Source organism: Ixodes scapularis, unplaced genomic scaffold (assembly GCF_016920785.2).
Source record: "Ixodes scapularis isolate PalLabHiFi unplaced genomic scaffold, ASM1692078v2 PGA_scaffold13__105_contigs__length_92229423, whole genome shotgun sequence".
NCBI lineage: Eukaryota > Metazoa > Arthropoda > Arachnida > Ixodida > Ixodidae > Ixodes > Ixodes scapularis.
Genome location: NW_024609839.1, coordinates 74,755,322 through 74,767,899, shown reverse-complemented (window position 1 = coordinate 74,767,899; position 12,578 = coordinate 74,755,322). Strand labels below are relative to the sequence as shown.

The 12,578-nt window shown below is 47.4% G+C and overlaps 1 protein-coding gene across 4 annotated transcripts in view; it reads right to left on the bottom strand.

Moving 5' to 3' along the window:
• The window catches only part of LOC8034168 (PAN2-PAN3 deadenylation complex subunit pan3), a 39,366-nt gene that overhangs the window by 8,517 nt on the left and 18,271 nt on the right, over nucleotides 1–12,578 (bottom strand). For all 4 annotated transcript variants that reach the window (XM_029970515.4, XM_029970524.4, XM_042289963.1 and 1 more), the window contains exons 6-13: nucleotides 10,883–11,062; nucleotides 8,433–8,490; nucleotides 7,659–7,817; nucleotides 5,639–5,755; nucleotides 4,315–4,476; nucleotides 3,528–3,772; nucleotides 1,559–1,698; nucleotides 617–746 (exon numbers count right to left, since the gene is read on the bottom strand). In XM_029970515.4, coding sequence (XP_029826375.2) covers nucleotides 617–746; nucleotides 1,559–1,698; nucleotides 3,528–3,772; nucleotides 4,315–4,476; nucleotides 5,639–5,755; nucleotides 7,659–7,817; nucleotides 8,433–8,490; nucleotides 10,883–11,062 — 1,191 coding nt within the window. The remainder of the gene's footprint in view (nucleotides 1–616; nucleotides 747–1,558; nucleotides 1,699–3,527; nucleotides 3,773–4,314; nucleotides 4,477–5,638; nucleotides 5,756–7,658; nucleotides 7,818–8,432; nucleotides 8,491–10,882; nucleotides 11,063–12,578) is intronic.

Sequence of the window (12,578 nt, the reverse complement as noted above, 5' to 3'; positions counted from 1 at the left end):
CACTCTCAGCATCCCAAAAATACCCAGAACTATTATCATGCAGATCTGTTCATCTCCAGATTAAAAATGTGACAAAAGAAGCCAACATGCCCCCAAGCTAAAGTTACTACCTCTGCGTTAAAAACTCCGCGTTAAAACTCGATCGGAGGTTGCGACACGCTCCTTTTTTCGACGTGCTCCCGTGTCGCAGGAACACCGTCCGTCAAATTCAGCGGGACGTAAACGCGCTCAATTTAGACGCGGCAGTGTAACCACGCACAGCATCCTACTTGTTGCCACACTTCATATTTAGGGCAAGGGCAGGGCAAGGGCATGGCAAGGAACCAGCAAGTTATCTCCAACCTCGAGCTATAGAACAAAGCCGCAAATCTGCAGCACTCCCAGTCAGGGGCAGATGCAGGAATTTCCTAAGGGGGGGTCAGCTGTTGGTCAGCGTACCATATGTTTAGGAACCCCCTCCCCCTCTCTTTCGTTTTATGCCCTAAATTTTACACATGCAGAAATCAAGAAGGGGGTCAGGACATCTGGACCCCCCCCCTCTAAATTTGCCCCTGCTCCCAGTTCCGCACACAACACGAAAAACAAACGCTCAGATGGAAACCAAGAAGCAACCCACCTTCGCAAGTTCATTCTCTATAACATCGCTGCGCATTTGGGCGGCATCCAGTTGCGTGTAGAACCTCGCTCCAATCATGGGCATGATGTCATTAATACTGTGCGTGCGAGGCGGAGAAGACAACAGGTACCTGAAAACGCGCAGAGGTTCGAGGTCACCGGGGGCCCACAACAGACAGTCAAAATCAACCGGAGAGTGCACTGGTAAACGTAATGTACGCAGAAAGAAAAATGTAAGAAGTGAACAGCACAGAATGTGTTATATGGCTGGCACCTAATAACTCTTTTCTGTTTCGCATTCCTGTTATGGAAGACCGTCACACGAAAGCTGCATCAGTGTTCGGCTGGAAGCTATCCCTCACTGACCAGTTTTGTAGACTCTCGAAGCTAAATGGCAAAAGAGCTCTAATGCACTAACTGTAGTGCAGTGTACATGGGTACCGCAGTATTCCGAAAGATAGTGCACCGAAAATCGAGAGCAACTTAAATAAAAATGAAGAGCAAACTAACATTCAATGTGCTATTAAAAAAAAAAAAGGGCTTTTTTTGGTTATTTGTTAACCCTGTTATCAAATTTGGGGACGATGAAGCATATCTCACTGTTCTCCCCAGTCAGCAATGTTCGCCTATCATCCGCCGTAGATAACTAATCTAATTTTCACCGAGGTCACCATTGGCCCGAGCACTGCAATTACTAAAAATAAATTATTTTCTTGTTAATAAAAAAAAAAATAATAGTTAATTATCACAAAAATAGTAGGTGTGTGTGTGTGTGTGGGGGGGGGGGGAAGGGAGGGGGAGAGTGTTATCTTTCGGAGGTGGGTCATCTCTGGGGATATTACAGTACTGGTGTGTTCTCAGTGCCGGAAGGATTTGCAACTTTGTAACGTGGCTCTGCAAGTACAGCGCGTAGCAGACGACGAGGGTAAGAGAAGCCACGCACAAGATGAGGTTCCTGAGGTCGGCGGAATAGTTCCGAGACACCAGTTCCATGGACTGCTGCAGGTTTTCCCGCTGGATGGCTGCCATGGTGTTGCAGGCCAGGGCCAAGACCAGCTTGCCCAAGGATACCAGGTCTTCTTGCTGCAACGGGCGGGCACGGCGGCACACGGGATTCAGCGGCCGGTCAACAAATGTCGCACGACCCATTGAACAAATTTCAAACACAAGTATACTTGTTTGGGCGCCAACAAACGTAGTACGGTGCCTTAAACGCAACTGGTCTGTTTAGTGTCCTGTTCCGTCTGAGCATCGAAGTTCGTTCCGAAGCGGCAACAAACGACTCTACAAAAGCCGGAGTGTCAAGCCATTGGATATGGCAATCCCGGTGGTTGGTCGCAGAAATCCCGGCAAAAAATGTTGAGCCCTTCCACTTCACGTGAAGATGGAGGACCAGCGAAGCTGTTATCTTTATGACGCCTAGGACCATGCCTAGAGGACGACATCTAGGACGACCTCAAGGATGCCGCCTAAAAGTCGACGTCTAAGATGACCTCAAGGATAACGACTAGGACGCCCTCGACCTTGAGGACAACGTCTAGGACGATCTCAAGGACAACTTCTAGGACGACCTCAAGGACTACATCTAGGATGACCTCAAGGACGATCCCTAGGGCGACTTCGAAGACGATTGTCAAGAGGACGTCGTCCTCTAGACAACGTCTTCAAGGACGACTTCTAGAACAACACCCAGAGAAAGTCAGCCTTTCCACTCTGGTGAAAACCAGAGTGGAAAGGCTGGAAAGGTTGCCGCCGTCGCTCATAGATGGTGGTAGCTGTCTCGAGTTTTGTGTCTACATTTGTTTGTCCACGGACACGATAATGGGGAAACTATTTCTTGACAGCGCCGCTGTAAAAAGCACAAGCAAACGCAAGTGTCGCTGTTGTAGCGCCGTTCCAACCCTCGGCTGCCGAGGCTTCCGCGGACTGTCGTGCTGGAGAGCGACCTGCGGCAGAACGTTCGTCTGCCACATACACCACCGCTGCTGCGACGCCACAAGGATAGCGGCCGGCGAAGATGCGACACTTCCTTGGCGTCATCCGGCAAAAATTGGGGGACCATTTTTGTGTACGCAATAAACACACCACTCGGAGATGCATTGCAGGTATGATGATCGTAATAAAGGGCGTTCGGCTCGTTCGCCAAACAAATTCGACTCCCCGCGGAGCGCCGCCGCGGTACTTAGGTTGTAACTTCAAACTTCGCCAATGTTTTATGTTTGTGCCTCCTTATAAATAGGCCTGTGTACAGGTAAGTGTAAAACATTGCTTGGTATGTGTAGCTATTCTTATGGCAAATAGCTACTTTGCCTCATATCATATTTAGATGAGTTTCTGATAATTAAAACTTCTGGTATTTCAAACTAAAGTCTCTGGCTTCTTGGAGTCTGAATTAACTAGAGTCGACTGTATCGCGGACACAGCTGGCTACAACATGAGAGCGGTGAATTTTCTGTGCTTCCAGTGCCACGCTCTCTACAGGAGGAAACACCCTTGCGCTTCTTCTCCCAGAAACCGACTGCTCTTCCAGTTTGCACTCGTGCTACCTATTCGGTCGTCTGCTAGGCACGAAGCAGACGCCACCCCAGAGCCCGTCGACGTCATAGCCACAGCTGTGTCCACGATAATACGGTGACGTCCTCATTTACATGAACACCTCCGTTCCCCCTAAAAAAGTTGTCCATAATGCGAGTTGTTTGTAATAACGAGACAAAAATGAATGCATCTACCCAGTTCGTCCCCGATAATGCGGTCTACATAGCAGGATGTTCATATTAACGAGACGTGATGACCGTACCTTAGCTGAGCTGTCAAATTACGGGACCTCTGCGCGCATCTGAAATACGCGACGATTAACCGCAACTCCATGGACGTACGGGCTTCCTCCGACAAAAGGGAAGGGGTGGCTCCACCTGGTAGTGGGGCACGAGGGCCTTGGAGTTGGGCACGCTCGCGTCGAAGGTGAGCACGTCCATGATGCCGCAGCAGTTGAGCCGCAGCCGGGACTTGCCCATCACCAGGATCTTGCTGGGCTCGAAGGAGCGGCAGGCCAGGCCCGCCGCATGGATCGTCCTCAGCACGGAGCTCAGTTGCACCACAAAGGCCCAGATCAGGCTCTCGGGGAGCAGGCCCGCATGCTGCCGTAGAGAGCCCAACCCTGCATGATCGAATCGATGGTGCGGCGTGACCGCGGGGTTCACAAGGCACGTACCGTTATATCTTGAGAAATGCCCCACCCGAAAAATAGCCCACCCCTATACTAAGGCAATAGCGTTAATGAGCTCGTGTCACAAAAAATCCCGCGTCGGTAGCATTGCAATGGGAAAATCTTGGTTGGTCGATAGGGTCATGACGTCACAGCCACATGACCTCGAGCGGGAATTTCAAACAACCCCCAACGCTCACGTGAAACGAGACGTCACACGTAGAATGGAAGCGATTAATACGTGACATGAAATATGAATTAAAGGTCATTGCATGCCTGAAATGATTTTACTCTATAGGCACACTCAACTGACTGACGCCACGCCACCGCGGTGGCGCTGCTGTCGGTGTTGTGCATGCATAGTTGCTTCACTCCTCCTAAATTCGTTGAGACGTGAAACCTCCACGATTCGAGGCTAACGGCAATAAGAGTGGGCCAAAGTTGGCACGAAACTTCTCTGCACATCCGCGACCCGTTGAGAAAAGTGGGCTCACCAGACTTCCCGTGCGGGAAGGGCCTTGTGAGACCGTTGGCCGTCTGCGGATACATGGGAGGGCAGAACCCGTTCAGCGCCGGCGCAGCACCGGCCGACTGGCTGAAGTACTGGTTCATCAACGTGTCCGCACCGGGGTGATAGTCATAGACAAACACGATGGCTGCAAATTGCAGAGTCAACATCAGCGCAGCATGTGGGCTCCAGGAGTAGAGTGATTTGGGACAGCAGATGCAACAAGAATGAAACTGCACAAGGCTGTTGGCAATAGTCGCAGACAAGAGCAAAGACTGCAAAATGCGGAGTTATCCATTAGTACAGCAAGTGGGCTCAAAGAGTAGACAGATTTGGGACAGCAGATGCATTTTAACAACATAACTATGAAGCGATTTCGAGGGTGGCTAAAAAAACTGAATACACTGAAGCAATGGACACCTAGTAGGCTTGCAGGCTTCGAAACTGCTTGCACGCCAGCTGAAAACAGCATCAAAATATTTTTAAAACCGCGAGTTCACTACATAGCCAAAGTCAAGGAAACACCTCACCACAAGCTTGCTCTACTGATTGTGTAAGTGACCCCAAAACTTCCAATGGGAAGTGAAGACTATGATCAATGTTCTATCAAAAACCATGAGTTGTTAAACTTCGACGGCGTACCCATAAACGTGTTTGCAGCAGCAGCCCAACCTTGTGACATTTCAATCTTGTTTGCAATTGCAACACTGGAACTATACGTACAAAAATATTTGGAGAACATCGTCAACATTAAAGTCCACCTCACATTTCCTGCCGTAAAATTTTCATAGATATTTGCATTGCCACACAATTTAGCTAGAAATTTTCACCTATTGCAATCGCTATCTAACTTAAAATCCGTACATCAGTATGAATGCTGAATTCATACCAACTCCCCATATAAGACAATGAGTCAGCAGAAAGAAGCTGCAGAGAACTTGCTCAATTGGGCTCAACTACCTATGTCCATTGAAGCAAAGGGTGGATAACTCCACATTGATTGCGATCTCTTCTCGTCTCAGGGGGCTCTGTCTTTAACTCGTGCAAGTGGCAGAACCTGAACTGCTTTTTACGAGAAGCATATCAAGGGGTTATTGAACAGACCTAGTGCACCAACAACCCGACAACAGCAGAGTTCAGAAAATGAACCAAGAAGTTGGACAAGACATCTTAAGGGGGGAGTAGTTAGCTCCTTGCCTGACTGTAGCTCCGAGTGGAGATAGAGGCCACAATGTTTTCGTAAGACTCTAAAACTAAAGATCTCTGAAGAACTCAACAGAATGCAACCATAGTGCCGTTTTACTGCTCACAGTGGTCTCCAAAAGCCTTGGTGGTGAAGACTTCCCGAAGGTGGACCATGTTGGAGTGCTGCAACTTCTTCCAGAGGTCCACAACAGACATGCACTTAGTGCTACTCAGACGAAAACCTGATCAAAACAAAGAAGAGATAAAAAAAAAAGAACAATAAATACCAAACGCTCTGAACAGTGAAAAAAAACTCATACAGAAAGCCTGGACGACTGCAAAGCGAAAGCTGATATTAAGCTAAAACAAAAAGCCCCGATTTCTTCACGTGCTTATGTCATGAAATTTTAGCACTTATATAAGTTGTAAAATCTAAAGACATTCAGCAATTTTCGTAAGTAGCCCACTTAGAAGTTCACTAAGGCCTGCAAAAATGAAGTGGTATCACTAAGAGTACCGAAAAGTTCCACAGCAAACTAAAAAAACAAATTGAGCAGTCTTGTGCTATTCCACAGTACACTCACAGCGAAGTCGTCGGGCATCGGCGTCGCGTTCGGAACAAAATAGACATCTGACCACTTTGTTCCAGACACTTTTGTTTCTTTTTTTGTTCCGGATTGCATGAAAGCACGTCTCCCGGCACGAGCTCTTGGCATTGACAGTGCCACAACAGCATTTTGTTATTGGCTATTTTTTTTTTTTTTTCAGAGCACATGCAGTCAGCATTGGGTACTACAAAACTTCCTAGTCTAAAACGGGTTCATAGCTCAGTGCTAACGCCTCTGTTCGCACGCAGCGGACCCAGGTTTGATTCCCGCAGGTGGCGGGAGATCTTTTTCAAGGATATGGCAACATTGACGACGGATGCCCTACAACGCCAACAGGTACAACATCAACAACAGCAGCTACTACTACCACTACAACATCAACAACAGTTGTCGTTTGTAGTAGTGGCAAGAGCCCATAACAGCTATCACTATAAAAAGTAGGTAAAATATGCGGATGAATGAAACACATCGATCAAATGGGATGAATGTTACAAAGTTGCCGAAGGACAAAAAATTTGCCGATTCATTTGTCTGCATGCTGTAAACGACTCAATTTCTGCAAGAACCTAATTTTTGAACAATTGCAAAAGAGGTTCCGCCAACAATTCTAGCAAAATGTTGACATTTCAGATGCTACATCGAGAGGCTGTGCTTCCTTGAGCAACAATCTAACAATGGAAAAAAAGGACACGCAAAGGTTCTCACATGATCATTACATATGTTCTATTAGTAATGTAAGTATTTAAAATATCTGAAAGAAAATAATACAATAAGCCGGAATTCATGGTCACCTCAATAGACCCTTTCCAAAATTCAGTGCCATCTGGTGGTTCGTAAAGCAATTTAGGTTTTGACATATCAATGGCGATAATGAACTTGTATCGGCACCGTCACTTTCGCAAGTCAACGGCATGCGAGGAATCGTTCAGTTTGAGTTATTCCTCGATCCCTTTCAGTTCGATGGTGACCAAAAACCTGCATTCAGAACAAAGCTCCAACCCACTCAGATGCCTTGAGAAAATTTTATACACCAAAGTGCTTTAAAGTCAATTGTGTGCCACCCATAGTTTGACTCAATCTGAGTTATTAGAAATAATCACTTACGTAGCTAGCTCTTGTGTTCCATTTCTACGTCGCGTCGCACTGACCCCCCGAATGTACAGGCCTCGCAACATCGCTTACGAGCATCTTCAACCTATTTCTTTATCAGTTACTAGAGGGCCGCCATTGGTATGGCACAGATGCCGTTCCACAGATGATGATAGTGATCAAAGTGGCCAGACTGAATTTCGGAAAGGGTCTATTCACAGCAACCGCAGATAATAATTTTTGATCCGTGAAAATTAGAGCCCACAAATAATTCAAAATTTTCAGCTTTGGCCCAAGTCCCACAAAATGTGAGCCTGCAAAAAATAAGTCGTTTAGAGTATTTCAACTCTTTCCTTTTTAGAGACCACATAAGATTACGGAAATGACCCGTGATAAGAAAAGTAGGCCATAGACATCAAGACTTTCACGACATCACCAAGATCCTCACCGTGAACTCTTCTCAGGCAATAATAGATGCCGTTCTTGATGTTGGTGGCCTTGTAGACCGATGTCACAAACCCAAACGTGTTCGATTTTGGCGGGCCGTTCGTAGGACTTGCCTCCAAGAGGCAGAGGTTGTGGTAAGTGTCCACTTCCGTTGGCAAGTCTGCAGGAACATAAAACCTTTGAAACCAATCACACTCAATTTTTCTGCAAGTCAGATTAAGGCTGCAGGGTTTAGACAAGTGCGGAGCACACGCTTTCATGGGACGTAGGCTCATTCTAAACCTTGTGAGAGTTAAAATTTGCATGCTGCAACAAGCCTCCAGACAGCTTCATGCTCACAACCCTTATTCGTGTAACTCAAAGAGGCAGGCCATTTTCCATTTCTAGAACCCCGATTTATAAAGGAAGTCTCAGATCTGAGTCATCACGGTGTTAAGCAAACACAAAGAAAAGCAAAAACAGACCGTAAGTCAGCATGACCAAGTAAACCTATCTAAACAAGCATCAGTTACAGTTTTGTCCATAGGACATCCTTCAAATTCTCAATGAAAGGCAGTGGTGACCAGATGATTTTGTACCAAAATGCACGTTTTGGGCGATTGATTTCGTAATTACAGTTACGAGTTGGCCACATAAAAAATAGTGCACAGCACAGACCGGATGATTCACTGATCCTAAAATCTAGTCACAATCAAAATACCTCACAAACCCTTCCTGCCAACCAAGGTGGCGCGCTTTCAAGTAACAAATGACAACAGAAAATAGAAAAACGCACCAGGATTGGCTTCAGGGTTTCGTTGGCCGAGGGTTAAGCTCTGGCGATGCAAGATGTCCTGCAACAAAGGAAACTGATTACGAAACAAAACCTGCAGTGACAAAACAAGCTGATCCTTGTTCAGAGATCTTTAGAAACTTTGTCTTAAACATCTCATTTCATGAAATATTTTTCTCCAACACGGTCTGTACTGTTACTCAACTTGATCTGTGCTACTACCATTATTGTATTAGTCGGTATAGCCAACACTAGGGAACAGGTATGCTAAAACAACTCTTAAAAAACACATACAAAAAAATGTTTTTCAAGTGCTTGGATAGAACATGCATGGCACAAAAAACACCATAAAAAAAAAAAAAAAAAGAGAAAAAGCTTCCGTCCAATATTTAGGTTGCGAGACTCATTTTGAAGATAGCAACGGGTTTCTATTTGGTGCTTGTATTTCAGGGTGGCATGCTGCAATATAAGCACGTTGTGCAATCACTTCTCACTCAAAATGAGATTCACAAAACAAATAATGTGCTAAATTGTTTTTTTTTTCTTTTTTTACATGAAAAGTTTATTTTGTGGTCTACGTCTGCAATCCGGAAACTTAAAAAAACAATGTTTTTTTTGGAAGTTCTCTGGGAGCGATTCCGAAATAAGCTTCCATTTCGGGTCGACATGCCAAAATACCTGCATTGTCTTTTAACTCAAAATGTGTATCGCAATGCAAAAACAGCGCTTCAAAAGTTATATCTTTTTTTTCAGTAAAAGTTTATTTTGTGACATGTGTGGTATTCAAGCACTTGAACAAAGAAAAAGGGTTTGGAAGCTCATCACGTCTCGAGCACAAAGAATAGAGGCACTAAATGACCCACATTTATGTCACATTCAATTGGGGCGCACCACACCACACCGCACTGCACCGACGGACGCGTCGCGTTCAGATGGTCGTGTCGGTGCGGCTGCACTACGTTCATTTGGGACTTGGTGCGGCGCACGACACCGGCGCGTTGCTGCACCAGCTGCACCGTCGAAAGGAGACCGTGCAGCTTCGCACACTGCGGGCCGGCGCGGCCTTGAGCTGCCTTGAGCTACCGCTCTCCGCCTCCTTCTTCCCTTCTTTCCCTTGCTTCGTCTTCCTCGTCTCGGTAAACATGGCGGCTTGGGAGACTCTCGCTAGATGGCGCGCGCCGCCGCCCCACTCGCGGCGGATTTTGTTCAATGATCCACCCGTTTATGTTTTGCCCTTGAAGTGACCGCGCCAAGCGCGTTGCACGGCAAAATGCTTCGTGTTCACTTGGTAGTGCGTCATACGCTGCACCCGCGCGGTGGCGCGGCCTTGGGGGCAGCATTTTCTCGGTGCTGCGTGCGCCCCAATTGAATGTGACATTAGAGCGTCGGCACTCGATTCCCCGATTTTGCTGCGGGCGCCGCCATTCTGGTGCTTAGTGCAGAGCAGGCGAACATGTAAATTCGAAAATGCGGCTTCCCGAGCTCCAAATTCGGCGCCGGGAAGCTCAGGCGACGTCGTTCCAATTCGTCGCAGATTGTATCAAGATTTCTGGGGGACAGAAAGCCGTTTCCCACGACCTCACACAAAGCTTCGGATGAGTGGCAACAACGGTTTCGGAACCAAGATGGCTGACGCGTCGTCACGGTGCCTGGAAGCGCGTCTCCGATCGGCGCGTCTACCCCGTCGTTAGGAAGCGGTACCCCAATTTCCATCCAACACCGCCGCAAAAGCGTCACATTGACGCCCGTCGCGATCCAAGGGGGGGGGGGGGGGGGGGGGTGCATGGCAGCGGACGCGAGCACGGCAGACGCTCGTTGCGCCACAGGTCACCCTCCGGCCGGTCGAAGGGAACCAAACCAGATGCGAGGGGGACGCCATGACGACGGCGACCCTCGGCTTTTTCGCTGCAATGGACCCTTCCCGAAATCGTGAAACGACGCATAGGTTATGTGCAGCCACCGGCCTCGTCGCTTCCAACGTGAAGCCGTGATCGCTTCCGAGTTCGCGCCGAGCACTGACGCAGCACTAGTGTGGAACGTGTTTCGATCTGAGTACAATCTGAATGCTGACGACCAACTGCCGGGATCGCGCCGCCCCCCGTGGCACCATCTGTTCCCACTTCGGAACCGCTTTCGACACGTTCCACACACCATGGCGTCAGAGACAAGATTTGGGCAGCATCGTTATGCCGGCACGTAGCCTATGAGGAGCGCAAGTTTGTCTGTTTTTTTTGCAGGGGATACGGTGACATCAGAACACTGGGCTCGGATTGGCTTCAATTGAAGGATAGTGGGTAGACCTCAAAGCAAGCTGCCTTGAGGTCTACCTACTATCCTTCAATCAGAGCCAATCGGAGATCGGCGTTTCGCCGTCATTGTAACCCCTGCAAAAGAAGCAGACAAGCTTGCGCTCTGCACTTGGCGGCTCAAACGGAGATCGTGCCAGGAGGTACCATTCTGAGCTCGTCGGGAAGAAAGAAGGAAGGGGCGTTGGCCTTGGGCTTCATATGCTCTACGTGCGCCGGGTTGCCCGGGTACACCTGGTACTCGGGTACCATGACTGGCTGGCCCTCCTCTGTCGAGCTGTTGGCTTCGTCATGGTGGTAGAAGTAGGTCGTGCCGCCCAGGGATTCCTGCACCGAGAGCACCCGCCGCAGTCGATTATACGACACTCCGGTACAGTTCGAGCGCAAAGACGAGAAATACGATAGACTCTCGGTAGTTCAAAGTCCACTTTATTCGAATTTTCAGTTAGTTTGAAGCAGAGGTGAGGTAACGGTGACAGTGCATAAGAGTCTACGGGAAAACAATGTGTGGCGATTCAAAGCTTAGCCTCTGGGACTGGTTAATTCGAAGGATTTTTTTTTTTATGTGCCTGAGAAGTTCAGCGACTTCGGGAGCATGAAAGAGAATCGCAATTATGCCGACCAAGCTTAAACTGCACCCGTGCACAGTTTATTGCTTTTGTCTACTGCATGCGTGGTTGGGAAAAAAAGGAAAGGTGTGCGCGGTGTGCGACTAAGCTGCCAGGGGGCCAACCCAATTAAGCGGCTAAGCCAGGTACGTGGCCAAGCCATGCCAAACCACACCAAGCCGGCGTGGCTACGGGCGCGTGCATCGTGGAAGCAAGCAGAGGTGCACGGCGCTAACGGCCAACGAAGCTCAATTCGAGGCATTCCCCAGCTCCGCGAGATGTTTTGTCCGCGGAATACATTGGTCTCAACAAACGAGCCATGGTCTGTAGTCCGCTTTCGGACAGTGACATTGTGCAAGTAGATAGGCCTAGATGATGACGTCACTTTCCGCGGCCGCCGACGCAGAAACTGCTTGTGACACCACGAAGTACAACTTTGCCCTTCCTTTGGCAACGAAATTGCCAAAGGTACCCTGCAAAAGGTTGGCATTGCTGAGAATAGCTAATAATGCTTCTTGAATTAGTGGAATGCCGCACGTCTCCATTAGCGGAAGCAAGCAAAAACCAACTTATCCCGTCAAGTACTGAATAAAGAAAACAAGAAAGTATGGTTGGTGTTTTCTTTTTTTTAATTCAACGTATTTTACCGTTTTTGTGAGCTTCAAATTATCGAGAGTCAACTGTATTGTCTCAATGAGCAAAGAATGAAATGGTCAGTTTTGTTTGTTTGTTTGTTTATTAATGCTGCCTACCAACAGCTACATGCACTTCCGGTGGTACGTCGCAACACGTACAAAAAAAGAACATAAAATTTTTAAACACTTTTATAGCACGTTTCAAGCAAACCATTTGCCTCCACCCAAATCTAGCGCTAGTGGTCGAGACCAGATGCCAAAGTTTCAGAACTGACTGTTATCTCATTCAAAAGTTACAAGTGATTTTGTGAAACTTCCAATGGGAAAATGGGGTCCATCCCCAATTGGCCATCATTTTCACATTGAGAATTTCCAAACATTGCTGATCACTTTTGTAGTGTCATGCAGATATTGATATTTTATAATAGTAGTAATTTCAAATAATATGCTATTCAATATTTGCTTTGAGAGGAACTGCGATATTCATATTTTTCAAAGTGTTGATTGCAGCAGGTTAGCCCAGAGCTGTATATGTAGAGAGTTTGGCCATTCATTGGGAAGTATAGGAGACAAATGAAAAGGCACCATTGGCCGAAAGCA